We start from the raw sequence: 24,892 nt of genomic DNA, 5'->3' as shown, positions 1-24,892 counted from the left end.
CATCTTTATAGTCCCCAATAGGCTTCAATAATGACTTTAATATTTCTAATTTTAGCCTGTTATTTTTCCAGATGCTTTGAGGATGGAACAAAACATCATAATCACGGATTGTGCATTTAAAGGAGAACCCAACCCTTTTTAAGAATTCACATTTGTTATTCCTGTGCCCCAGAACAAACTGGTGAATATTTGTGACCATGCTGCACTCTCAGTTGCTCAAAGTAAGAAACCAAAGGGAGAACCTTAAAATGTGCAATGTCATCCCAGTTTGCTTAGTAACAATGAATGGGGCTCTGATGCTCTGAGGCCATAAAATATTTGTGGAATTTCTTACACTGAAATTAATGTTTCAAATCTTAAACTTTGTATCCAATTTAAAATCTGGATGAGACCTGTTAGGAGCTACTCTACACAGCTACTACAGATTATGGGGTTAGTGAGGGAATTTAGTGGTTCAAAGTAATTTCAGCAATATATCTTCAGTAGCCTGACTCAATTAAAAAGAGTAATGCAATTCCTGCATTCCACATTTTCATTTGTCACTTCTGACATTTAATCAATACTTTACTGGAATACACAGCTGTTGTCAGTGCCCCTTGTGTTAATCTATGGATTCTCTCTGATTTCTAGCTTTAAGGACAGATAATACAGACTTAACTGTCCTTGGGCCCAGGAGTAACATATGTGACAAAATTGCTTTCAAATTAATGAACTGTATGTTTATGAACATTGTGATTATTATTTATCAATAGATTTAGCATACATTTACAGTAATTACTGTAAAAGTATGGAGTTATTTTTGTGCCTCATTCCTGACTGCACAGTGGGACTTTTTGTGCACAAATACATTTTGTAAACACACAAATTATATTTTGAAGAAAAAATATTTTTGAGAGAATAATACCGTAACCTGAGCAAATTAAAATCTATTCTGTGCTCAATAAATCTATTTCTCAGTTTGCTATTATCCACAATATCAATGTGTGTCACTCAGCTTTATTCAATTCTATGAGAAGCCGCTAGGGAAAAACTGAATACTTCACTTACACATACAAAAATACTGGTACTAAGCACTTGCACATACATGCATACTAACAGGCATATACTGTACATACATGTATACATACAGTTATGCATGTGTAGGGCAGTAGCCTAAATAAACCACTGGGCGTCGCAGTTGCGATGTTTATTCCCAGGTGAATCCCGATATTGGTGTTTTTTGACCGTTGTGGGATACCGTAGTTTGAGGTGTGTTCCGCGCGGGACGCCATCTTGGTTTAATGTTTTCTTCTCTCACGGTACAAGGTAAGCAGTATGAACAGAGGCCTGTATCGTCGTAAAAAAGCTTCATTTAAATCACACTTCCAGTCTTTCTGTTAAAACTCTCTGTAAACAACACGTTAGTTAACAGTTTGCCATGTTTCTGAGACATGAGCAGTTGTATTTCCTGTCTTAAGGTTGTTCGTAATATTAGCTAGCCGGCTAGCTTTCTGTGCAGCATTGGAGTAGCGGAAACAGTGTGGGATGTCTGATCTGGTTGGTTACAGGTAGGCATGCTATTCATCTGCTTGTTATTTTAGCTTAGCAGTTAGATATGGCTTTTCTCTCTTGTTCAGTGTTTTTGAAACTTCAGTGGAGAGGATTGTCTGCTGTCAGGGGCGGAAGAGTGAGCTCCTAACCGCCATGCAAACTGTTAAAACGGATGTGTCACATTTCATCTCCGGGTTGGTGCTCCTATAAAAGTGTCGGAGCCTCCGATCGGTTAATATGTGTTTTTAAAAACTAATTCGGGGCTGCATCTACTCTTTCATTGCCATTTCATCCCGGTGTGAATGCCAATACGACCCTTTTCCATTACCGACAAAAGCTCGATGTTAGTTAGTTAGAATGTTAGTTAGGTCTTAGCGGGTTTTTTGACCACAGCTTCGCTCGCCAACCAGAGCTGCTCTAGTCTTCAGTGTGATAGGCTATTGCTTGTGATGTGTAACCAATCAGATGGTGCTGTGGGCGGGACACTGCGCCAAACCTGAGTGGTGACTACAGATAGGGACATTTGCATTACAGCCAAAGTCGTACATTTTAGGATTCATTTATTTTCGACCCCTAGCGAGCAGTCTGCAGCAAAGAGACATCTTCAGCCTGAGCTACGTTGTTGACTGACATGATGCATTTTGCCTCCACCAGTATCTTTACCCTTTCTTTTATGTTTAATGATAGTCCAATCACAGAGTCCAACCTTTTTAAAATCTTTTCAGGATTCCTGTAAACTGACTGAGGATCTGACTGAGTTAGTGTAATGAATTTTAGTTGTAAATATTAGTCAGTGCTGTATAGTGAAGAGCTGCCTAAAATGACCTGGTTTTCCCTGCAATGGAAAGCAGAAAGTTCCCACACAGTGTGTGACACTGAAGTTACAAGTAAAATTTTGACCATATTTTTTACACTTAAATTTGATTGGACAATCCATTCACATAGAGTCCAATCAGAGTGTAGGTGTTCCATTACCTTCATCTCTGTCCTAGATCCTGAAAGGTGCAGTAGATTTTCAACTCTGTCACTGTCAACTTGAAAATCTACTACGCCTTTCAGGATCTACTGTGGAGATGAAGACGAAAGAACCACCTCCTCTCTGATTGGACTCTGCTTTGTGATTGGAATCTCGTTCACATGTAAAAAAAAAAAAAAAAATAGGGTCAAAATTCTACTTTTAACTTTAAGCATCAAGTTTTACAGTTTTTGACTCCCTATCTGCTCACAGGTTTTGACAAATGCACTTTGTTTTTCATAGTGTCTTTGTGCTACCTCATCTCTGATATGATTTGTCCAGTTTTATTCACAAAGTCTTGTTTTTCTTACAGAAGTCCATTTATTTAATACATTTACCATTATGTGTTTTCATAGGGACGCCAGAAATCCAGCTCCAGCCAGAACCACATTGAGGTCCCCCACAACCAGCAAGAAATGGTAAGTCCTGCGCATGACTGCAACCCATAAGTATATAGGCTCATATTAGGGTCATAATGATTTTGAACTTTTAAAGTGATGTTCACAAATAATTCCAATGTTTGTAGTTGTAAATCAACCTTTGTAAACCTGTATAATAAATTTGTGTGAGAAATTCAAGTTTCTACATGTGAAAAAAATTTGCTTGTGTCAAAGAGATTTGTATTTGTTAAAAAAGACTGTGAATCAAAACCATGAACAAAGGATCAGTGTTGAGGCTACACAAACATAAAAAAGAAGACATGGTTTCGTCAACATCTGTTTACTAATACAGAACAGAAAACTGTGTAAAACTCTGCACTCAAAAGTTTCCACAGTGTGGGCCACTGACATTACACGGGTCAAAATGCGTAATTGTCAGTGTCACACACTGGGAATGTTGAGTGCTGAGTTTTACAGTTTTCTATGTTGTATCTGTTCACAGACTGTGTCTTTGTGTAGCCTCACCACTGGTCACAGGTTCAGTTTTGAGTCACACAGTCTCTTTTAACAAATACAAATCTCTTTACTACAAGCACAATTTTTTCACATGCACAAACTTCAATTTTTCATGCAGATTTATTTTACAGGTTTATAAAGGTTGATTTACAACTACAAACGTATTATTTGTGAACACCCCCAGTCGCATTGGCATTAGCAAGCTGCTAGCTGACATTGTACATTGATGAATGATTTAAACAATTTCAACATTAGAATAATAAATAAGAAAATGTTTTTAAAAAAGTGCCAGAATACTTTGTAAATGCATTGTATGTCTAACTGATTGATCTGTCAAACAAATATCTTAGTATTCTTTCCTAACAGGTGTAATGGATACTGTGTACACTTGTATTCATGCATGATAACTCATTTAGGTAGAAAAATTGTAAAATGCCATTAAATGCACATTTACAGTGACCTTTTAATTGTATCATGTATGTTTGCATGATGAGTTTACAATGCATCTTCATCAGTATGAAATGTCAGAACCCTGCTTTCATTCCCCCAGGGTTCCTGCGGGTCCTTAAAAAGTCTTAAAAAGTCTTAAAAAGTCTTAAATTAAAATCCGGGTAATTAAGGTCTTAAATTGTCTTAAATTTACCATAAATTTGTTGTAGGTATTAAATTTCCAGACGGTGCGTTTAATGCCGATGGGAAAGCTCAGTGGATGACTGTAAAACATAGTGTGTATTTGTTTAACTTAGTACAAATACCGTCGTAAATGAGAGATCCGCGATTAATAGCCGTTTTACGGTCAGCGACAGACTGACGTCGGCCTGCGTGCAGCCAGTACACGCGGTGGTTGTCAAAGTGCGGTTCGAAAAGCAAAGATGGGAAAGTGCAAATTCAATTACAAATGGATGGAGGAGGATTTATTTAGGAAGTGGTTGGCCCCCGCTGAAAATAACAATAAGGCAATGTGCAAATTTCGTAAAAAGACTGTTTCCTTAGGGACCATGGGTCTCAAAGCAGTTGAGGCGCATATGAGAGGAGTTAAGCACCAGCGGTATGCGGTGGCAGCTAGCCACAGTGGGACCAGGCTAATCTCTGCGTTGTTCGGAGCACGAGCTAAAGTTACAAATTTAGACGCCACCTCTCAGTCAGCTTTGAAAAGCTAAAAGGCAGAGGTACTGTGGGTTCTCCATACTGTGATGAGGCATAATTCATTTAAATCTAATGAGGATATAAGTGGCGTCTTTGCTGCCATGTTCCCCAATTCCCAGCTTGCAAAGTCATTCACCTGTGGTGAAAATAAAACGGCGTATCTCGCCAAATATGGCATAGCTTCATTCATCAAGAAGATGATAACATTGGTCTTGTTTTTCAGTTATGCAAATGATTTTCAACATTTTGGCTTTGGATAGGCTGTTTTGAGGAGTTTGATTATTGAAGTTATTTACAATGGAGACTGCTTTAAGTGTTATTTGTGTTATTCAGTGTTATTCTGTCCTTATTTGGAAAATGATTGTTGGCTCTGTTCTGTGTCACAATGGAAAGGGAAAAAAATTTAAAAAATACAACTGTTAGCTTTGATTGTGTTTAAAATAAAATAAATTTGAGTATTTTCTACCAAAGAAATTGTTATGACATTTTTTAGTCTTAAATTTTATTTGTTGAGGTCTTAAAAAGTCTTAAAAAGCATTAAATTTGACTCTTAAAATGTTGCAAGAACCCTGCTGTCACCCTGGCAACGGCTTCCGGTTGAGTAGTTGACGTTAGCATAGACTGCATATTAACAATGAACAATAAAATTGTAATATGTAATTTCTTAACAAAACAAATATCATCGCCAAAAGCCATACTATCAAACACCTTAACCAGGTTGTGTCACTTCATATCTTACAACCGTTAACATAGCGCACGTTACTTGTCGCTGATTATTTGAGGAAATAAAACAGCTGAAAGACTGCGTACTCTTACTTTGAAAAGCGGAAATGGCGGCGTCAGCAGGCGGTCAGTTGTTTTCCGATACAAATCGATTTTCATTCAGATCGGCAGAAGGTTGGTCTCATAACTCTGTATAAAACACAAATCCACAAGCGTAGAGAAAAGAAAATTGATTCAATAGTGTTTTTTTGAAAGTTCTAAATATTAGGAAGATATTCACTATTGCTTTTCATGTACTTGTAAATTAGTTGAATGTACTCACAGATATGTTTTTATTCGTGAAAATTGTTTGTAGACCCGTTTTAAATTTGCAAGATATTTTTCTGAGTTTACAAATGTATTTTTTGTATTTCTAGAAGGTGTTTTATATCTACAGATCGCACATTTACTCACTGATTGTCAATCAGTTCACAAAAAATAATATTGAGACAAAATCTACCTCCATACCATCCCTCTTTCTCTTCACCTGCAGAGTTTTCACATCTCATTTCCCCTTCTCTCTGTCATTCTTTTCCTCCCTTTCTACTCTATTCTTCACTCTTCAAATCCAGGCTTCCTCCTCTGTCTTCTTCTCATCCGTTCTCCACCCCTCTCCTCCTGGTTCTTCATCACATATTTTTCTCCTCTCTTCTTCTCTAAACTTCAGCTTTTCACTCTTTTCTATTCCTGCTTCCTCTCCTGGTCCACAGGTTGTCCTGTCCTGTCCCAGCTTGCCAAAAATAAATAATAATATGAATGGCTATTCCCCTAATACAGTATTAATAGAGCTCCATTGATTTGCCGGTCCAGTCAGAGAGACTGAGAGAAAATGACACCAAGTTGAAGTTATAAATATAAATAATGTTAAAATAAACTAAATATAAGATTCGGATCTTTTGGGAAAACATCTGGGGCTGGAGCCCTATAAGCCGTCCCCCTCGCTCCACCTATGACTACACCCCTGATGATACATTACATTATTAGATTGTTAATACTTATGCATCTGTGTGTGGGCAGTATTTTACTGTTACAGCTGCTCAAAGTGGAGCTAGTTTTAACATTTTACATACAGTTAATCTGGTGGTTCCCAACCAAGGGGACAGACTCCTTCAAAGGGTCACAAGACAAATGTGAGGGGTCAAAAAAACAAAAGCTAAGACACACAAATGTTAATGTCATGGGCCTTTCTCTAATGTTTGATTTTAGTGACATGAATAATTTAAGGTCTTCTTTGGGCTTCAAACTGCTATTTGAGGCCCATAGAAGACCTCAAATAGCAGTTTGAGAAAACATGAAACCAACTTCTCACGTGGTATTAAATGAAACCATGTGAGAAGTTTGGAGGAGAAGTGTGTGTTTGGTGGAAACAGTTCTCAGACATCTGAATCATGAGAAGAAGCCCCAACTCTGCTTTTATAAGAGGTCGAAGAGAGTTGGAGGCCTGGTTTAAATCATTACAATGCTTTGTATTTTATTAACTTATTGTATGTTTTTATGTATAATGTTAAGGTGCAAAGTAACTAAAGCTGTCTATAAATTGATTTTGGTGCAGCACTTTTCCAGAAGTGGTCAAATAGTTAATTGGAGAGGTCTCTCAGATTAATTTAACTAATAATAATAATAATAATAATAAGATGATGAGCAACCCAAAAGTTGTTCTTATTAGTGGCTTATAACTGATCTATAAATCATTAGTAAATGATTTATTAAACATTAATAAAAGTCATTAATTGCAGCTTATAAACCCTTTATAAATGACGCCTTATCAGCAGGTGGTAGTCTACCAAAATGAAATATTAACATATTCAGGGCAGAAATGCACTGAACTGTATGAAAGCTAAATGTGAAATTAAGAGCCAGATGGACTTAATTGGCTGCTTTGAAAATGAAATGAAATGAGCAGAGGTCTCAGACTCCTGTGTGGCCACACAAACACTGGTGGGATGGTGAAGGATCAGTCTGCACTTCTCCTTTCAATGTGGATCCAGGGTCACGTGTTAATATATTTTTGTGTAATTTATGAACATTGAAATCTCCGACATTTTGCTCAGTAACTGACACACCCGACAGTCCAGTCCTCCACCCATCATCGCCTACAATCCAGTGTGTTAAGTGACGTATGAGGCGCTGTAGGGATGGAAACCGTTTTTCTGCACCGCCGACCCATGACGTGAATCCGATCTGCACGTTTCGGTGTAACAATTGAACGCACCTGATCCGCCATATTGACAACGTAATCATCAGTTCATTTGAGTTTTTGCCTCCCCGATGCAAACCTCTCCAGAGTTCTCCTTGTGACTCTAACCTGGCCTGTTGTACTGAGTTACAGTGATTTTTTTATCGCACCTGAAGATATGTTTTTTCTAATCTCCTTTTTACTTTCATAACAGGGACTTTTATTGTTGTTAAGGTGTGCACAGCATTTTTCTAACTCTCTAATGTGATTATTAGTTATTTTTCCCAGCCCTTTGGTTTCTCCTGCTTATGTCTGGATGAAATTACGTGAGGAAACCCGATGTTGCACCGACAGAGCTGAGAACATGAACTCTCTCAACCCGGATCCTTGCTCCTGATTGGACCTGAGCTGTGTACTTCAATGCAGCCTGTTTTAGCGCCTTGACCAAAGACCCTCATGATCAAAGTCTGTCATTTTCCTGCTGAACTGGAGTCAGTTTACACGGGAGATATGATACGTATGGGTGAGGTTAAATCAGCTTAATGGAGCATTTTAATTGCCAGCCATGCAACCGCTGATTGCTCCTCTTGCGCTTGCGCGAGCCAAAAAAAGGAAAAGAAATTAAGAAATACGAATGGATGCCTTCAGAGAGACTAATAAATGAGAGAGGTCTCACTACGTCCCTACGTCCGGTTACAATAAACGTGAGCATAATTGCAAGAGGGACTTAAAGAACCATACCAGTGTTTTTGGAAGTCTGCTTCTTGACTGTATATTACTGATTTGAACGGATTATGAGACAACAGGCCCTGTGGACTCTCAGATATTTATTGTTATAATTTTGGGATCTTTTTCAATTTTGTTTTGGTCATTTTGCATCTGTTTGTACTTGGTTTTATGTTACTTTGTAGATCATTTGTGTCTCTATGTAGTTGTTTTTGCATCTTTCTCTCTACTTAGAAACAAAAATAATGAATCTTACAAGTCAAAATAGATTATAGGCATCCAACAAGGAAAAAAAAGTAGATACCCAATACTTAAAATACCTAACAGAAACCAAACCAATCTAAATAACTAAAACAAAAAATGTAAAAAAAGATGAAATTTGAGTAATAGTAATATTTTCCATTATTTGTTGAGACTGTTAAAAAGATGTTGATTCAACTGTTTGATCAAGACTTTTGAACAGTACTGCATTACATAAAAATGTATGTGCTGTTTAGCCTACCCTCTTTGATTCGAATGGGATGGACAAAATAATAGTAACACCTGCCAATCAGTGAATCAATACATCTTTAATATAGTCTCAATTAAGAGATCTAATCATATTAATACCTCCATGGAGACTGCATTAGTTTCAGCTTACTGTACCTAATAAACTGACGATTGACTACAAGACTGAGTGTGTGGTATACACTGAACATCTGGTGCTGCGGGACGTCTGTGTGCTCGTTTTGAGCGTACGGAGTGAGACATCCCGCTGATGGACGATCTTTGGAACGAAAGTGGAAAGTTCTACGTTGTGCGCACGCGCTCCCCGGGATTAATGTCAAGGCACAAAAGTGGCGCTACACCGTTTCGAGCTGTCCTCCGGTAAGAGAAATTCACAGACGTTTTTTTATATTCCACTTTTACGCCTAATTCAGTCAAAGTTTCGGGAACTTGTGCGGGGCGTCTGGCGGATGCCCAGCGACTCCCCCGGGGGTCACACCGGGGCGAGGAGACACGTTTAGGGACCAATAAGCAGTTAAATTAGACAGATTTTTGCGCCCTGCTCTGTGTGCTCTGGCCGCTGCCGCCTCTAGTCTCCAGTATTGTTCAGTTGGCTCCCTAATGGCGGACGGCAGGCAGTGCTGTTTTCCGCTGGGGAAGGAGGGGGAGGGAGGTGTGTGTGTGTGTGTGAGAGGGGGGGGGGGCTTGTATGTGGTTGTGAAAATGCTGGGGTTATACCTGGTTTTGGGTCACGGTAACTCCCAGGGGACTCATGTAAACACCACGGTGCGGTGGTCGGTTTGAGCCCCGTTGTTTACCACCGCATGACACAAATGAAGACAGTTCATGTGATACGTAACACTAGGGCGCCCCCTGCGGCGGCCGGGTGTACCTGCCACTGATTGCGCCAGGGTGGACTCCGTGCAGGGTAACTTTCCAATTAAAACCCCAGCGTCACAGGTATCATAAAAATCGGGCTTTTTATTCGTATTCAGGGGCTGCTGTGGTGGTGTTAGCTTGTGTGCGACTAGAAGGAAACCTGGAGGGGCATTGGAGGGGCATTGGTGGAGGGGTTGTGTAGTAAAAACCCCACGTTGCCAGTCGTCAGAGATTGTGTTATTGGATCTCACAGTGTGTATCCAGTCTGTTTTTTTTTTATCCATTTGATGCGAATAAGTTCTGATCATTTTTAGTGGTATTTTAACAATGGCGCAGTCTGTGTCTGCTCTCCTCCCCTCGATCCGCCGCTAATCCAATGGCTGTTTGCGCCAGGAAGGGCAGGGGTGGGAACGGAGCGGAACGGAACACCCTGAACCACGTTTCTTCTGGATCCCAACTTGGAAGCCAACCTACCCTCTCATTTACCCGGGTTATTTATGGAAGAGTTACGCAGCTCAGGTAGTGCTGGTTCTGTTTATTGTCTTGATTAAAGTTTTGGACCTGCTCTTAAAAGCCAAGTTTGTTAAATATTACTGCTGGGAGTGGGGGAAGCGAAGAGAAGCTCGGATCAGGTCGAGTGATAGCCGCCGCTGTAACCGGTTGCAAGGACCGGATTTGGCGCTGTGGTGGTCCTCGTCATGAAGCTGAGCTTCTAGCTCAGCTGTTAATAATCAAGGGCACGACCAGGGGGACTTTAGCGGCCCCTCAAAGCTTGGTACAGGCTGTCCTTGTGTGCTGATTTTCTAACATTTCAGAGTACAGCTCATCAGCTGTGTGGAGCTCAGAATAGTCAGGGTTTAGTTTTGTATTCAGCTGCCAGGTAACCGGAATGGACTACATTTTAGCCCATCAGCTGGCTTGGGGGATGCTCTGGTGGCTGCGCATTACGCATCACTTCTCAGTGACATAAGCCTTATATAATAATCTCAGGCGTTTGATATGAATATGCTATTAGTCGGTTGCTATCTGCGCAACTGGCGCAAACAGCTGCATGTCTCCACCTTGTGACCCACCGGAAAAATGATGTCAACTTGGCTTTATGCGCAAATTGATAGTGTTGGATAGGTAGAGGAGCACCTATGTAAGGTGATGATGTGGCCGGGGTTGGCCTGGCGCAGGCGCCGCTTTTAACAGCATGTCTGCTGAGGGTTTTGTTGCACGGAAGCGGTCTCACCCCAGCGCCAGCCCACCTCTCTGTCCACCTGGTGTTGACGTTGGGAGCAAGGTTGCATGTCAGAGCTCATTAATGCTGGATCCTCGTTTCCCTCTCATCCACGTGAATGCAGCTTGGCTCATAGCTCTGCATTGCAGTCTGAACTGAGTCTAGACCAGGCTATTTTTTCCCCTCAGAGCACTACTGAGTTGCTTTGCACATTCCCTCTGTTGGTGTAATATCAGGCAAAAAGCTGTGATGCATTCTTTTTGCAGCAGTTGTTCAGCTTGGGTTGGGGGGGGGGTGTTGCACATGGAGAAAGGTGCCTTTGGGTCTCTTGCCAAAATTTTGAAACCAGTTAGCCACATGGTCACTGACAGATGTTTTATAACCCTGACACATGCGGTCACTAGACATGGGGTTGTATTATATCTTCTAAAATAAAAGCTTGAGTTTGAGATTACACACACACACAGTCACAGGCTCTGGAGCATGGTTTGGAATCCCGTTCCTGTTTTTGAACAGTGGAGAACATCTTATTGATCTTGAATGTCACACTGTTTTGACTATTGCTTCCTGTCACATGGTCACCGTGAGCAGCTCTTCCTCTTCCAGCTTCAGTTTCTTACAGTCAAGTAGATCTTTACAATCAACAAACACACTGTATCCAGCTCTGGTACACTGTCCTGCCTGAATTTGCAGCATACAAGTACAAACCTGGATTAACTTTAACACAAGCTACTGACATCAATTTCATATCAATGTAACTGTCCTACGTTTCTGAACAAAATATGCATTTATGACAGAATTTGTTTTCACTTTAAAAGGCAAAATACAAAACATATTAACATATCAACAAACATGTATTTTAGCTTCTCTTGCTCATAATAGCATTAGAAAGACCAGTTCTTGAGAGCAGAGCTGGAACAATTAGTCAATTTATCAGTTAGTCAATCAGCAGAAAACTAATTTGCAACTATTCTGATAGTCAAATGATCATTTTAATCATTCTTTAAGTGAAAATATTGAGGTAAACACCAATAACTCTGTGGTTTCCTCTTTCTCAAATGTGAGTATTTGATGCTTTTCCTCGTCATACATGACGGAAGATGGAATATCTTTGGGTTTTGGTTGGACAAAACAAGACATCATTGTTGATTGTTATACTATTTTCTGACATTTTATAAACAATTAATTAATAAAATAATCAGCAGATTAATCAATAATGAAAATAATCGCTAGTTGTAGCCAAGCATTTAATTAAAACTGAATTTTATTGACAGCAAACACAGTTTTCCTTTCTAAATGAGCCTGTTAATGATGTTGCATATGATTTTATAAATAATTATCAGTAAACCACAATTCAAGTAGCCCATATCTTTTAACTGTCATGTTAGAGGGATGTTTTTGGGTTTTTTTCTCAGTGGTGATGCATCCTTTTCCGACGAGAGAAGGAAAGCATAGACCATCCAGGTTGGGTTTAACACAGTCAATACAGCATGATATTCTTAATGTATTTATCCTGGTCCAAGTGTCTTATTACTGTTTACGTGCTCTACCGTGAATACGAAAGTTAAATGTCTAATGTTTGATTTTTGGTGAGTCAGTTTGAGTTGCTGACTCAACTTGATATTTGCCCTTGAGGGTTTAGTTTGTAAATATCCCTTTAAATGTCTTCCAGCCAGTGGCACCACTTCATTTAATACAGTTTTCTCTTTAAATCAATATTTTACCTATTTAGTTATTCAGGCAAAGTTCTTGTACAGCTGCTTCAGTTAAGCTGCCATTAGTGACAAGTAAATGTCTACCTCGAAAATACAGAGATGTTATTTTTACTTGGCTGTATACAGCTGTTAGACTTTTACATCTATAGAAATAATCTCTGGTCATAGAAAATGTGTCCCAGTTTGTAACTGTGTGATGTTTCATTGAGCCCTGTGGGGAGGTTAGTGTCACCTGATGTGGACAGCACATCAACTCGGGCTGATTGGCAGTCAGGCAGGAAAGTCTGTGTAAAGGATGGACCTCCTAACCAACATGCCACCCATTTGAAATGAACTAAAGATGAGTAATATTTGGCATTCACCATATCACACCACAAACTCGGTCATGAAGGAAACGTGGGGGAAAGTGAAAGTTGTAAAACGAAAAACACACCCTAAACTCGTCCTTTCAAAGGCCTACCTGTTTCCCCTCAGGTAGCACTATAACAGTATGACTTTTATTGGATGCACCCCACAGTGCTGGGGCCAAAATGGCCGCCACATTGTTGTCAAGGCAGTGACCTGGCTTCCTCTGTAGTGTAAACTGTGCTCTGTTAAAGCTCTAAAGGTTGTATTGAGGTGCTCTCAGGCTCTTCCTGTTCTGGGTGGCGTTAAGGTTGAAGAGCATATAGCTACAAAGATCACTCTCTGCACACGAGTGTGTCTGTGGGCTTGTATCTGTGTGTGTGTGTGTGTGTGTGTGTGTGTGTGTGTGCGTGTGCGTGTGTGTGTGTGTGTGTGTTTCTGTGCTGCAGCTGTCAGCAGTGATGTGATGGGTGGCTTACAGCCACCCTCACTGCTGTGTAACTTGAAAAGGAGATTTTGACAGAAACAGATCAACATCGAAAGTGCAGACGTCCCCAAAAGTGCTTTAAATAATATTTGATCCTGAATCCGGCACCAAATCAGCCTAAAACATTTTTATTATGTTTTTTCCTCTTTTTTTTATTTATATGGATACTTAAGAAGCCCATATTTGGTAATACTGTTAAATGCATGTTTACATTCAGGGTATCTGCAGGTCTTTAAGTCTTTAAAAACATTGTTTTCATTTTAAAAAAAAAAGGCCTTTAGTGGGATTAAAAAGTCAGAAATGTAATTTACAAAGGTCTTCAATATTGATTAATCCATTCATCCATCTATTTTCTGCGTCTTATTCAGGTTACGTATGATACTTAATGATATTAGTAGGAAGTATTGTTGTTTACAGCTGAAATATGTGATATATCAATAAATTCATGCACTTACTGTCCCTGCTGCTTTTCAGTGATATCTTTCAGACTTTGACTGCTATGATGGTGAAAAACAGGCATTACATTTCATGTTGTATTAAAAAGGCCTTTTAAAGTCTTACATTTAATTTGGTGATCCCTGCAGACGCCCCGACAGTGAGCACTGCACATGTATCTCTGATTAACCATTTATTCATTCTGTATCAAATAGGGTGATATCTAAATCATTTGAATATTGTGTCAGCCAACTCATCAGCACCCAGATGTAGAGCACAGAGAACAAGTCCCTGTGGTGGTGGTGGGCCTTACCGTCACCACGGCAACCAAGGTGTAGCTTCACTGGTTGCTGGGGGCAACAACAAGATAGAAGCTGTGTGGAGCATCACACAGGGGTAGGGAGCAGGGTGAGAGGGAGGGAGGGAGGCAGGGACGTGAAAGACAGCAGGTGAGAGGAGGAGTAGAGTGCCGGGTAGTTTGATAAAGGAGGTGCAGAGAACAGAGAGAGAGAGAGGAGGAGTGGAAGAGATGTGAGGAGGAGGAGCAAAGTTGCCCCCGTTGCTGGGCAGGCATGTCGCAGTTCTTGCTAGTCTACATTCAACCATGGAGACATCGCCTCTACTGTTGCATCTGCTGAGCCTTAGCTCAGGGCTTTCCACAGGGATATTGAGTAGCCAGCTTTGGGGGGTTGGGGGCATGTCGCACAAACCCAAATTTGGTGGCCTCTGGCAGATTGTAATGCCACTATTCCATCACATACACTGATCTTAATCATTGCATGTTTTAGTTCTAACCCTGCCCGATCGTAAACATATAGAGAATTATTGTAAAGGAGAATTAGGCCTCTTGTGCAGTCTGTAATTAGCTATTAATATTTAAAACCACGCCTGTTCCTGACTGATCAGAACATTCATTCATGGCTCTGAAGCTGCCAGGTCTGGTTCCTCAACCTGTTCCATAAAGCAACAACACATTTGTCTAATTCATGTAGAAAATTATCGTGGATCTGAAACTGCAATCTGATCACATATTTATCACGGCATCACTTCTAGATTAAAATATTCTTCACAGCAATTACAATTAAAACCAATTCAAAACTTCAATTAGGAACATAATCATAATGTTCTAGCTTCTAGTGGCATCGTTCCTGTTCTTTGTCTTCTCTGTGGTTACACTCCACACCTGTAGGCAGTAAGCAGGTATGATTTATGAAGTTTTGAGCCTCTCCATGAATTACAGAGGAAAACAAAGAGGCCTGAGATGCACTTCTTGTCATGCTCTCCTTGTGTCGTCCCTCTCTTCCTTCTGTTTTTCGCATCTCTCTCTGTAGCATGTGTGCTCACTGTAAGTTCAGTTGCCTTTTAGAAAATTTAAAGTTTGAATGGACCTCAATGACCGAAGTGAAGTAATACGACAGAAATGATCACAACTGACTCCCAGCTGTAGGCAGAGCATCCAGTCAGTTCAGAGTTTCAGCTCCATGTCAGAGGAAAGAGGTCATAGTTTGAAATGAAAGGCTCATATCTGGGACATGCTTGATTGGAAATTAAGTGGGTGTTTTAAAGGGTAGGGTAGGTCATCTTGACGAATATCTGAAACCCTGTACAAATAAAATCCAAACTATTTGCGCCACTCTAGAGGTAAGATAAGACTGACGATCAAGGATGACCGAAAATCAGCCAGAGATGATAGAGATAGAGGTCGTAGCTATAACAATGGCAATGAGTTACCACCTGGCAGGAGCAAGGTGTGTGGGGGTAGCTTGTCACTGGGGATACCTGAGCTACCTGTACAGCTGTCAGACACAACAAAACTAATCACTGGTGCTCGCTCCACCTAATTGTCTCCTAACTGCCTTTTGTTTGTGTCGCCAGGTGGTTGCCTTAGCGATGGACGGGGAGTCAGAACCAAACCCTGCCGTAGCAGAAGAGGCAGGGGAGCGGGAGGAGCCCATGGATGCCACTCCCTCCCCCCAGCCACAGACCACGCCCCCAACAGAGGAGGCTGGGGAGGCAGTTTCCATGGTAACAGAAGAAGGAGCCACAAAGGAGGGCGGCACAGAGGACAATGATGATGATGTGGTTCTAGTAGGGGAGGAGGCGGCAGTCCAGCCTTCTGCCACAACCCTTTCAGAAGACACGCCCAGCACAGACTGCATAGAGCTGGATGCTTCTGTGGGAACTATAGACATGTCCACTGCAGTGATGCCTTCCAAGACCCCCAGTCCTCCTGCGTCTTCCAGCGCATCCACAGTGGAGGCACCTCCTCCAAAACCTCCAACCACAGCAGCAGAGCCTATTGTCATTGATGATGAGGAGGACTCTGAACAGAAACACACTTCCTCCTCTTCACCAGCGCCCCCTGGAGCCTCTTCCGTATCCCACTCGCCAGGTGCACTCAGCAGCACCGAGCCAGATTCGGAGATCAGGATCGCCAGTGTCACCACATTGGGCTCCAGTAGCCAAAAAGGGAGCTCCACCGTTTCAGCAGTAAGTACTCCGCCACATCCAGTGGACGTCCAGGCAGACTTGAACCTGATGATAACATCGGTGACATCGCTGCAGGGAGGAGCGGCGGCTGTCACAGCGGTGAGAACCAACACAACAGATTATATTTTTTCATGTTGGAGTCTTCTAATTTACTTTCACCTTTACTTTCACAAATAGTGTTAAGTAACTAATTTCAGGTGTTGATGGTTTGATGATGATGTTTTCTGCTGGTAAACATCGGTAAAAGCAGGTGTTCTCTTTGGCATAGCAGGTTTATTCTTGGCAAAGCGGATAACGATATCTTAGTAACGACGCTGCCGAGAGCTGATATTTTATGCCAATATTTATTTATGCAAGATGCACTGGCAGCTCCTTTAGTTAGATGAGGTTGGATTCAGTGCAGGTTCTACACACTACTCTGCAGTTGGCACAATTTTTGTCTTTGGTTCCTTATCACTTAAAACCTAACCTAACCGACTTGTGTGTCTAGGCAGGTGAAGGCCAGGCAGAAGAAAATGGTCTGCAGATAAGCAATGCATTCAGCCTGAATCCCGACACCCCATCTGGTCGACCAACAGCCTCCTTTAACCCTGGGAGGGGCTCAGGCCCCATGGGCCAGCTGGTACAGAATGGAGACACAGGGACACACAACAGAGCAGGTAATGGATGTGTTATCTAGAAGAGATTTAACTGCTCTCTGTGTTCTCACAGGTAAAATGCAGTGCGTGCAGGCTACCAGAACTGGTAAAAAATTAGAGCCTTATTTGCTTACACCCCCTTTACACTGTCACCTGAAACTCATGAACCATATGATATGAGTGGGAGCTGGCCACATGTCTCTGTTTCACTTTTATACGTTTATATTTTTGTTTTGAGAAACCTGCACGTTACCTCCACTGGTGCTGACAAGTGCATCCCTTCAGCCAGGTGTTCTGTTTCAAAATCTTAGCTCAGTACTTTTCCTTTGCTCTGTTGGAACTGAGGGCCAGAGTCCTGCACGGGTCCACTTTTGCAAACCCCACACCCACCATGCTCACACAAAGCTTGGCACCAAAGTTGTTGTTGTTGTTAGCTGTCCCCCATTTTTGTTTTATATATTTATTTCATTCTTATGTTTATTTCACCCACTACCTGTAAGCATTTAGTTTTTATTTTACCAGTGCCTGTGAATTAATATAAATGTATTTTTTACCTGTTACACATCATTGTTGTGGGGTACCTGAGCCGGTGCAGGACTCTCCATACTAAGTCAGGAAATAGGAAGAATAATGGAGAGTGGCACATGAGCCTCGATACAATCTAGGAATGTTACAGTCAATCAGGTATTTATTAACCAGTATCGGGCAATATATTCATGACTTGATCTTTCCCAATCATAACATGGATATAGCTCTTTAACAACGCACCTGAAAAGAGACCAGCTTCCTTTATTAGGGGTAACGGAACAGAAAAAGGGTTCAAGTATTCACATAGACATTGCCCCCCCCCCATTCATTCAAATGCTGGGTCATCCTGAAAAAACAAACAAACAAACAAAAAAACAGTTGAACCTGGCTCAACTGCCACAACACAATGCAACGTCATCCAGCAAAGCACAGCGTTGGATAATCAAATACGCGCAAGCACACATTCCTGCTGGATTTCTTTGTAATGCGAAGAGCGTATTTCAGCTGTTTACTCTGCGCTCGTAGTGACGGAGGGTAAAATGATTTTGACTGTGATAATTTTCCACAGTTGTCAAATCCTTACTAGTATTATTATAAAACATTGTTCAGTTTTTTGTTGTCAGATAATCCTTCAAACTCTTCGATGTATTTATCCAGCTAGCTTTACCAGATGGTTTTGTCTCATCATCTCACCGGTAACTTAACTCACACACCCCGATCAACACAGCACTTTACTTTTTATTTAACACAGTGTCCTTTATGGTTTGAATGCTCGGTGCAACAGCTTCGCTTCTGCTGGAAAAACAGGAAATCTTTGCCATGTATACACTCAGCTGAGTGTCACAACAGGGTTTTTACAAGAGTGTACAGTATGTGCATTACAAAGAACCGGACAGGGCTCTTTGTCATGCATTGCTGTCACAGCAACGCAGTTGGGTGGAACTCAATTACCTACAACTGCATTCATATTAATTCAATCTGAAGTTTAATTACATCAGAAACTAATATCGTTAAACTTAAATAAACAATTTCTCTACAGCTGAACTGAATGTAGGCTGTCAATAAAGTTCAGGAACATGTAATAAAGGAAGAAGGGTGTTTCTCTCACTGCGATGCTCCTTCACTGCGGCTCTGATTTATGCCAAATGGGAAAGGTGGAGAGAAAGTGAAAAATCAGGTTACTGACCAGTTGCATGCAAATCAAGTAGAGTAACAAGCATTTCCTGGTCATGCGTCATTGACTTTAATAAATCTCACCTGTATGCTAAGCAGAAATGTTTGTTGTTGCCAACTTCTGCCAACTCTTAACATTAGAAAACTCTGTAATTGCCTCAAATCAGCAGCATTGCAGATCCATGTGAAGTGTGGGCTTAAGTAGTTCCCAAGTGGACCATCAGCAACTTTCTGATTTTACAGTGTAGCGTAGCCCTCATAGAAAAACCGGCTTTAAAGTCTGTGAATTGATAAAGTGGGGCGTTGGGACTGAGACAGTTTTATGTTTCTTGCCTAACTCCTCACAGGCTCCAGATGGTGCTGTTGACTGCAGCGGTACTCTTTTCACAAACTGGCTTCTGATGGACTTTTTTTTCTTTCCAAATGCATCATAGTTTCATGTCTGCAGCTTTACAACCACAAAAACAGCAAACCATGATTTTGGCTTGAGCTGCAACAAGTGTGAAGCTGTGCTGCTGGAGGCCAGATGGATGGTTGGTGTCGGTAGCAACTGTGATGCTACTAGTTTTGAGAGTGTGAAACAGTTGTAAAAACTGACATTTTATCATCTGATTGGTCAAGATGCTCTGTTATGGTGCACCTGGTTTGCCTAATTTACATGGCACATTCCATACATGTAATACCCCTGTCTCTCCATTAGTTTCCTGTCTGCCTCTCTATCATCTGTCCAATAAAGGCATTAATAAAGCCAATAAATAATCTGTTTTCATGAAAGGAATACAAAGACTTCTGAAGTTAAGGAAGTCATGGTTACTGAATGAATAATATATAAAAAAGATGCAATGAAATAAATAAATACTTGATGTCTATATTTTTCGAATTTGGAATTTGGCTGCAGGGATTCGCTCTGACTCGGCCACAGTGGCCGCTGGTGTTGGACAGTAAAGTTTGGTTCGCAGTTGGTGTTTCAATTCTGCTGCAGTATTAAGATATGCCTTAACTGAAACTAAGGGGCTTAGCATAAACCATCCAAAACAGCCCCAGACCCTGAGTACACAAAGCTATGTGCACAGGGCCATCCAAATACTTTTTTGGCATATTTCACAAATTAAAAACATTAAGACGTGAGACAAAGCGGTGAAATCTTCAGAGAGCTGTCTATGAAAATGTTTGAGAACAGCACAGAGAGTTGGAGTTTAGTACCTGATTGATCAATCCTTGAATCCTTCAAGTAGTAACCAGTATTCGTCCAACAGAAGGTGAAACAAGATGGCTCTCGTAGTTAATATTAATGTGTCTGTGTTTCACCATCAGTTTCAAGTGTTTCCTATTCCATTATTTTACCTCTAGCTTGTGTAACTCTAGTTTTGGAGGACAACTCCAAACTGAAGGCAAGAATGAGGGAGATGGTTAAAAGGGAGGATTGGGACAAAGTTTTAGTCTCGCTCTGACAAACTGAATGCTCCTGATAAATGTACATCCACTGTTTTTTATTGTCAGCTCAGAAAAACAAAGACCTGTAGGACGGAGACGGCTGTTAACTTTGTTTCTTTCTCTCCCTCCAGATTCATGGATCTCCCAGTCGGCGTCAGTCCCTCGCAATCAAAAACAAACGGGGGTGGACTCTCCGTCACCAGCCACCTCGCTGCCCAAACCTCCAGGCCAGTCTTCCTCATCTACTTCCTCCTCAGGCTCCCAACCACAGCCCAGGACAGTCAAGGTGATCCGCTAAGTCCACCGAGGTCCCCTGCAATTACATTAGGTGTAGTTTATGATGAACAGGAATCTTATAACTTTAATCCAGAGTTAAGGGTTCAGTTGTCTTGTGCTTTGTATCTGTGCGTTATGTTTTCATACACAGCATGTCGTGGCAATCCTGTTTGTTTAAAAGTGCGTCATATGCTTCGTATGAACAGTGAAATATTCTCCCAAACACACTGCTACCAGACGCCGCTGGAGCAGATTCAGTAGTGATGCTGTTAAACAGATGTGGTGCAGTAATTACATGAAGCACTGTATCTATACTTATTGTACATAAATTCACGCGCCCAGTTGTCACAATAATTCACTCTACAGTGATTTCACAGCCTTCACATGGGTTCATTCGTATAACTCTAATATGGCAGTCAAACTGGACATTTATCTTATTTTGAAACAACATGTGGGATTTAACACATAATCTCCTGCATTCATTACCGTGCCTATTACTAGTATATTTCCTGTGTTATCCAATAAGCACTATTTTGTCAGTTCACTTGTATTGAGTGCAGCAGCAGTTTGTGCAATAGAAAATTTAGGTTTGTTTATTTATTTTTTTTTATTCCTTTTACGACTCCTTTACTTTCAATGCCCCATTTTGTCTTATTAGTTTTCGTTCAGCTGAAAGAGAACAACTGTTGTTTTGAAGAGGATGTGCAGAACGAATAGACCTAACATGCAAAGTCTCTTTGAATACAAGTCTGAACGAGTTTTGAATGGCCAAAATGTGCCTGCAGGGTTTATACAGAAGCATACTACTTCTACTGGCAGCTAATGGAGTAAGGCCATATATTACTTATTGCCATTGTAAAACTCCCCTGCAGTTAAATCTTGTTTGTGTTTGTTCACTCCAGGTAACCTGTGCTAACTGTAAAAAGCCTCTGAAGAAAGGCCAAACGGCCTACCAGCGTAAAGGCTCCACACACCTGTTCTGCTCCACCACCTGTCTCTCTGCCTTCTCACACAAACCCGCCCCCAAGAAGAGCTGCACCATGTGCAAAAAGTGAGTCCGAATCCGAAGGTTGCAGGAATCCCATTAAACAGGAGACATTTTATGGTCCGAATTTAGGATTGTACTCGTGGGGTAAATTCAAAAGTACTGGGGTGGTAACCATAAACTAAAATCTATGGTTCAGTTTCAGATTCACTTCCAGCAGTTTTGAGTAAACGGTCTGTCCCATTTATTAATTGACTTTTAACTCATATGTTTGCAAGTCCTAAACACTATACTACTAACTGATGTACAGGCTGATCTATCTGTAGGGGCTGATCTATCTGTAATGCATCTGTGCTGCATTTGTGTTTTCCAGGGACATCACAAACATGAAGGGTACCATTGTGGCCCAGGTTGACTCGAGCGAATCTTTCCAGGAGTTCTGCAGCACAGGCTGCCTAGGCGCCTACGAGAACAAGCAAAACCCGCCCAAATCGGGCCTCAAAACCAAATGTACTGTCTGTGGAAAGCTCACAGAGGTCAGTCTGTCTGACGCACTTAACAACACATACTCCTCTCTCGCGCATTTACCTGTCATTCTTAAGCAACATACGTGCCTCTCTACTCCTGACAAGGGAATGAATAATTGAGTAGCAACGGGCAAAAAAGTAAAAGTAAGTTTGGATGGAAAGGGGCATTAATGGTGTACTCTGACTTAGCAGTGTAGTAGTTACACCTACGCAGTGTAATTCAATCTAAATGTGTCTCTAATACTCTGATTCGCTCAGGATGCTCAAAACATAACAAACACCTTAATATATCAAGTCCAATACAGAGTGTTTAACTTAAACTCCTAACTGGAAAACAGGAGAAAATAAAATAAGCAAAACAAAGGGCTTCCATCTCCTACTATTCTGCTTCTGTTTTAGTCAGGCTTTTTACATTTGACAAGATGGTAGAATTAAAAAAAGATTTTCAGTCTGAACACACTGAGAGCTCACAAACTTCTCAAGGAGTGCAGCCGGATGGTCTCCATTGTTGGGAGATGAGAGAGAGAGGGCGGAGGTTTAAGTCCTCCCCTTTTTGCCAATCAACAAGCAGCACTGGGAACACCACCTGCACCACATCACACGCTCTCTCTCTCTCTCACACACACACACACACACACACACTGTCTCTAATTGCACACACTAAGGTGGAGGAGAGGAGAGAGAGCTGTCAAACACAGACGGACAAATAAACGAATGACCATGAGTGATAACAGAGAGGGATCAGAGCCACTTAGACAGTCTGTTAGGCTTCATCTTCTTTTCATCATTTACATTGTTGTCTTGGACGATTGAACCGTCTGTTTCTCTCTCTCTTTCTCTTTCTCTGTCTCTGCATTGTTCTCTTCCTCCTCTGGTCACTTTCATTCAATATTTATCTCTTTCTTGCTCCTTGTCGTGCCTTCGCTGTTCCCCTCGTTCACTCTTTCTCTCCTTTCCTGCCTTCGTTCTTTTCTCCATCCCTGCGTTTCGTTTCGTTTCATTTCATTACGTCTTCTAAGGTTCAGCAGACCTTCAGCTCAGTCTCCATGGCCACCACATGCAAAAAGAGTTGTCTCAAAAGTAGTTCCTCCCACCTCACAATGAAGGATCAGTTAGTTAGTCTTGGTGGTTGTGTTGAATTCGTTTGTTATGTAACACAGGAGATGGTCCCTGTTAGTGTTCAACGTATCCAAGATAAATTAACTAACCGTTCAGTCACTTGTGAATGTGGCAAGGCCTTTTTTTTCTTTTTTCTTTTTTTTTTTTATGGAATTTCCTAGCGTGTTCATTCGAAGCTAACCAGTGCCACTGTCACCTAGCAACCGCAACGGTCTGCATTTGTGACATCTTAAAATCATGTGCATTATTTATGTCTCCGTCTTGGTTTGATTTGCATATAAAAGCAACGGAAATATCCCCGATAAACTACGAAAAAAAATGATTTGGAAAAGTCACACGACATAGACGGTACGCTTGTGTGTACATTTAAAAAGCATTACCTTTCCTTCCTGTTGATTCCTATCGCTTTATTTGTCTTCAATTTACACCCTGTTATGCTTTGTTGTATGGGCTATTATGCTTGCCATTTTGTCATGGATGTGTGTTGAAGTGGACCTGCAGTGGTATTGTGTGTATTCATGTGCAGATCAGATTGTATCTATGTTGATTAATTTTGTGTAACTTTTGAAGGACAAATGAGTCTGTAGCATCGCAAACAAATACATATAATACATTTTTAGTCACTGTTGGATTTCCGCTAAAAAGTTTGTTCCTACTTATCCAGAACAAAGTGTGATCCATTCCAACATGGCTTTCAGATTGAGAAGTTTAGTTTAGTTAATCAGGCCCTTCTGCTTTTTTATTTTTCTTTCCTCCTCTGTCTCCAGATCCGGCACGAGGTTAGCTTTAAGACTGTGACCCACAAGATCTGCAGCGACGCATGTTTCAACGTTTACCGCAGGGCCAACGGGTTGATCATGAACTGCTGCGAGCAATGTGGCGACTACCTGCCCAGCCGAGCGTCGGCCAACCACTTTCTGCTGGTCGACGGCCAACAGAAGCGATTCTGCTGCCAGAACTGCATCAGGGAGTACAAGCAGGTACTGTAGGCCCAACCGCAGGCTGCAGGTGTGTAACATTCGCCTGATTGGAGCCTAGATGTGATTGATTCATTTATGTCATTCAACCATATCCATTTAAAATTGCGGCTCTGCTTTGACAGCCAAAGCTGTAAAAGTTTCTTTTTTTAAAATATTGATTTAGCTGTAGTGACCCACTCTCCTCCTCACAGCTAGGAAACAGACCCACAGCAACTAAAATATAAATACAGTAAAAGGAAAACATGCACACAGGTGGGCATGCTGATCATAAGAAATAAACATCCTAGTGAGAGAAAAAATTGGCCTTGAATGAACAAGATTGAAAATTTGCACAGCAAACAAAAGGTGTGTCACTTTTATTTGTCCCCAGTGGGGCCATTGGGTAGTGGGATATATGCATTTCCATAAAAACACACACGCCGCACATAAATACAACACCATGACCAAAAGATAAAAAGGACAATAAGTTAATAACAAAACAACATAAACCTTTTTTGATGGCGGAGGGTATAAAAGAGGGTTTGGGACCATGTTGATGAATGATAAGCAACCAGCTATTGTTAATGGTTTGGTCAACATTTTATATGTATTCATTTATCATTTATCATGTAGAGATACAGATAATGTCATTGTACTTCTCTGCAAATGTTTATTTGCATTTTGCGATCCACTATGGGAGGTGCTGCCTGATGATGATGATGATGATGATGATGATGGAGTTACAGAATTCACCAGCCTGTTGTGTAGATGAACCAGGAAGTGTCCACATGATGATGGGCAGGTTTTAGAGAGACATGGGTCACTAACCTTGGCTCTGTCTGTAATGACACTAACACAGAGTATGCAGCACAGATCAGTGCTCATCACACCTCTGGATCTCTTTTTAAAAGGAACTGAACATGTTGCAACTAAATTGTGTTGC

At 41.1% G+C, this 24,892-nt stretch overlaps 1 protein-coding gene across 1 annotated transcript in view; it reads left to right on the top strand.

Moving 5' to 3' along the window:
* The first annotated feature begins 9,043 nt into the window (after nucleotides 1–9,043).
* The window catches only part of zmym2 (zinc finger, MYM-type 2), a 34,588-nt gene continuing 18,739 nt past the window's right edge, over nucleotides 9,044–24,892 (top strand). Inside the window, exons 1-7 of the mRNA XM_087173205.1 lie at nucleotides 9,044–9,118; nucleotides 15,696–16,409; nucleotides 16,801–16,969; nucleotides 20,215–20,369; nucleotides 21,262–21,410; nucleotides 21,718–21,880; nucleotides 23,758–23,970. Coding sequence (XP_087029331.1) covers nucleotides 15,711–16,409; nucleotides 16,801–16,969; nucleotides 20,215–20,369; nucleotides 21,262–21,410; nucleotides 21,718–21,880; nucleotides 23,758–23,970 — 1,548 coding nt within the window. The 5' untranslated portion in view covers nucleotides 9,044–9,118; nucleotides 15,696–15,710. The remainder of the gene's footprint in view (nucleotides 9,119–15,695; nucleotides 16,410–16,800; nucleotides 16,970–20,214; nucleotides 20,370–21,261; nucleotides 21,411–21,717; nucleotides 21,881–23,757; nucleotides 23,971–24,892) is intronic.

Source organism: Seriola lalandi, unplaced genomic scaffold (genome assembly GCF_002814215.2).
Source record: "Seriola lalandi dorsalis isolate HSWRI2012SDOR001 ecotype SW California unplaced genomic scaffold, Sedor1 jcf7180002054104, whole genome shotgun sequence".
Lineage (NCBI taxonomy): Eukaryota > Metazoa > Chordata > Actinopteri > Carangiformes > Carangidae > Seriola > Seriola lalandi.
This window is presented reverse-complemented; position numbering and strand designations above follow the sequence as displayed.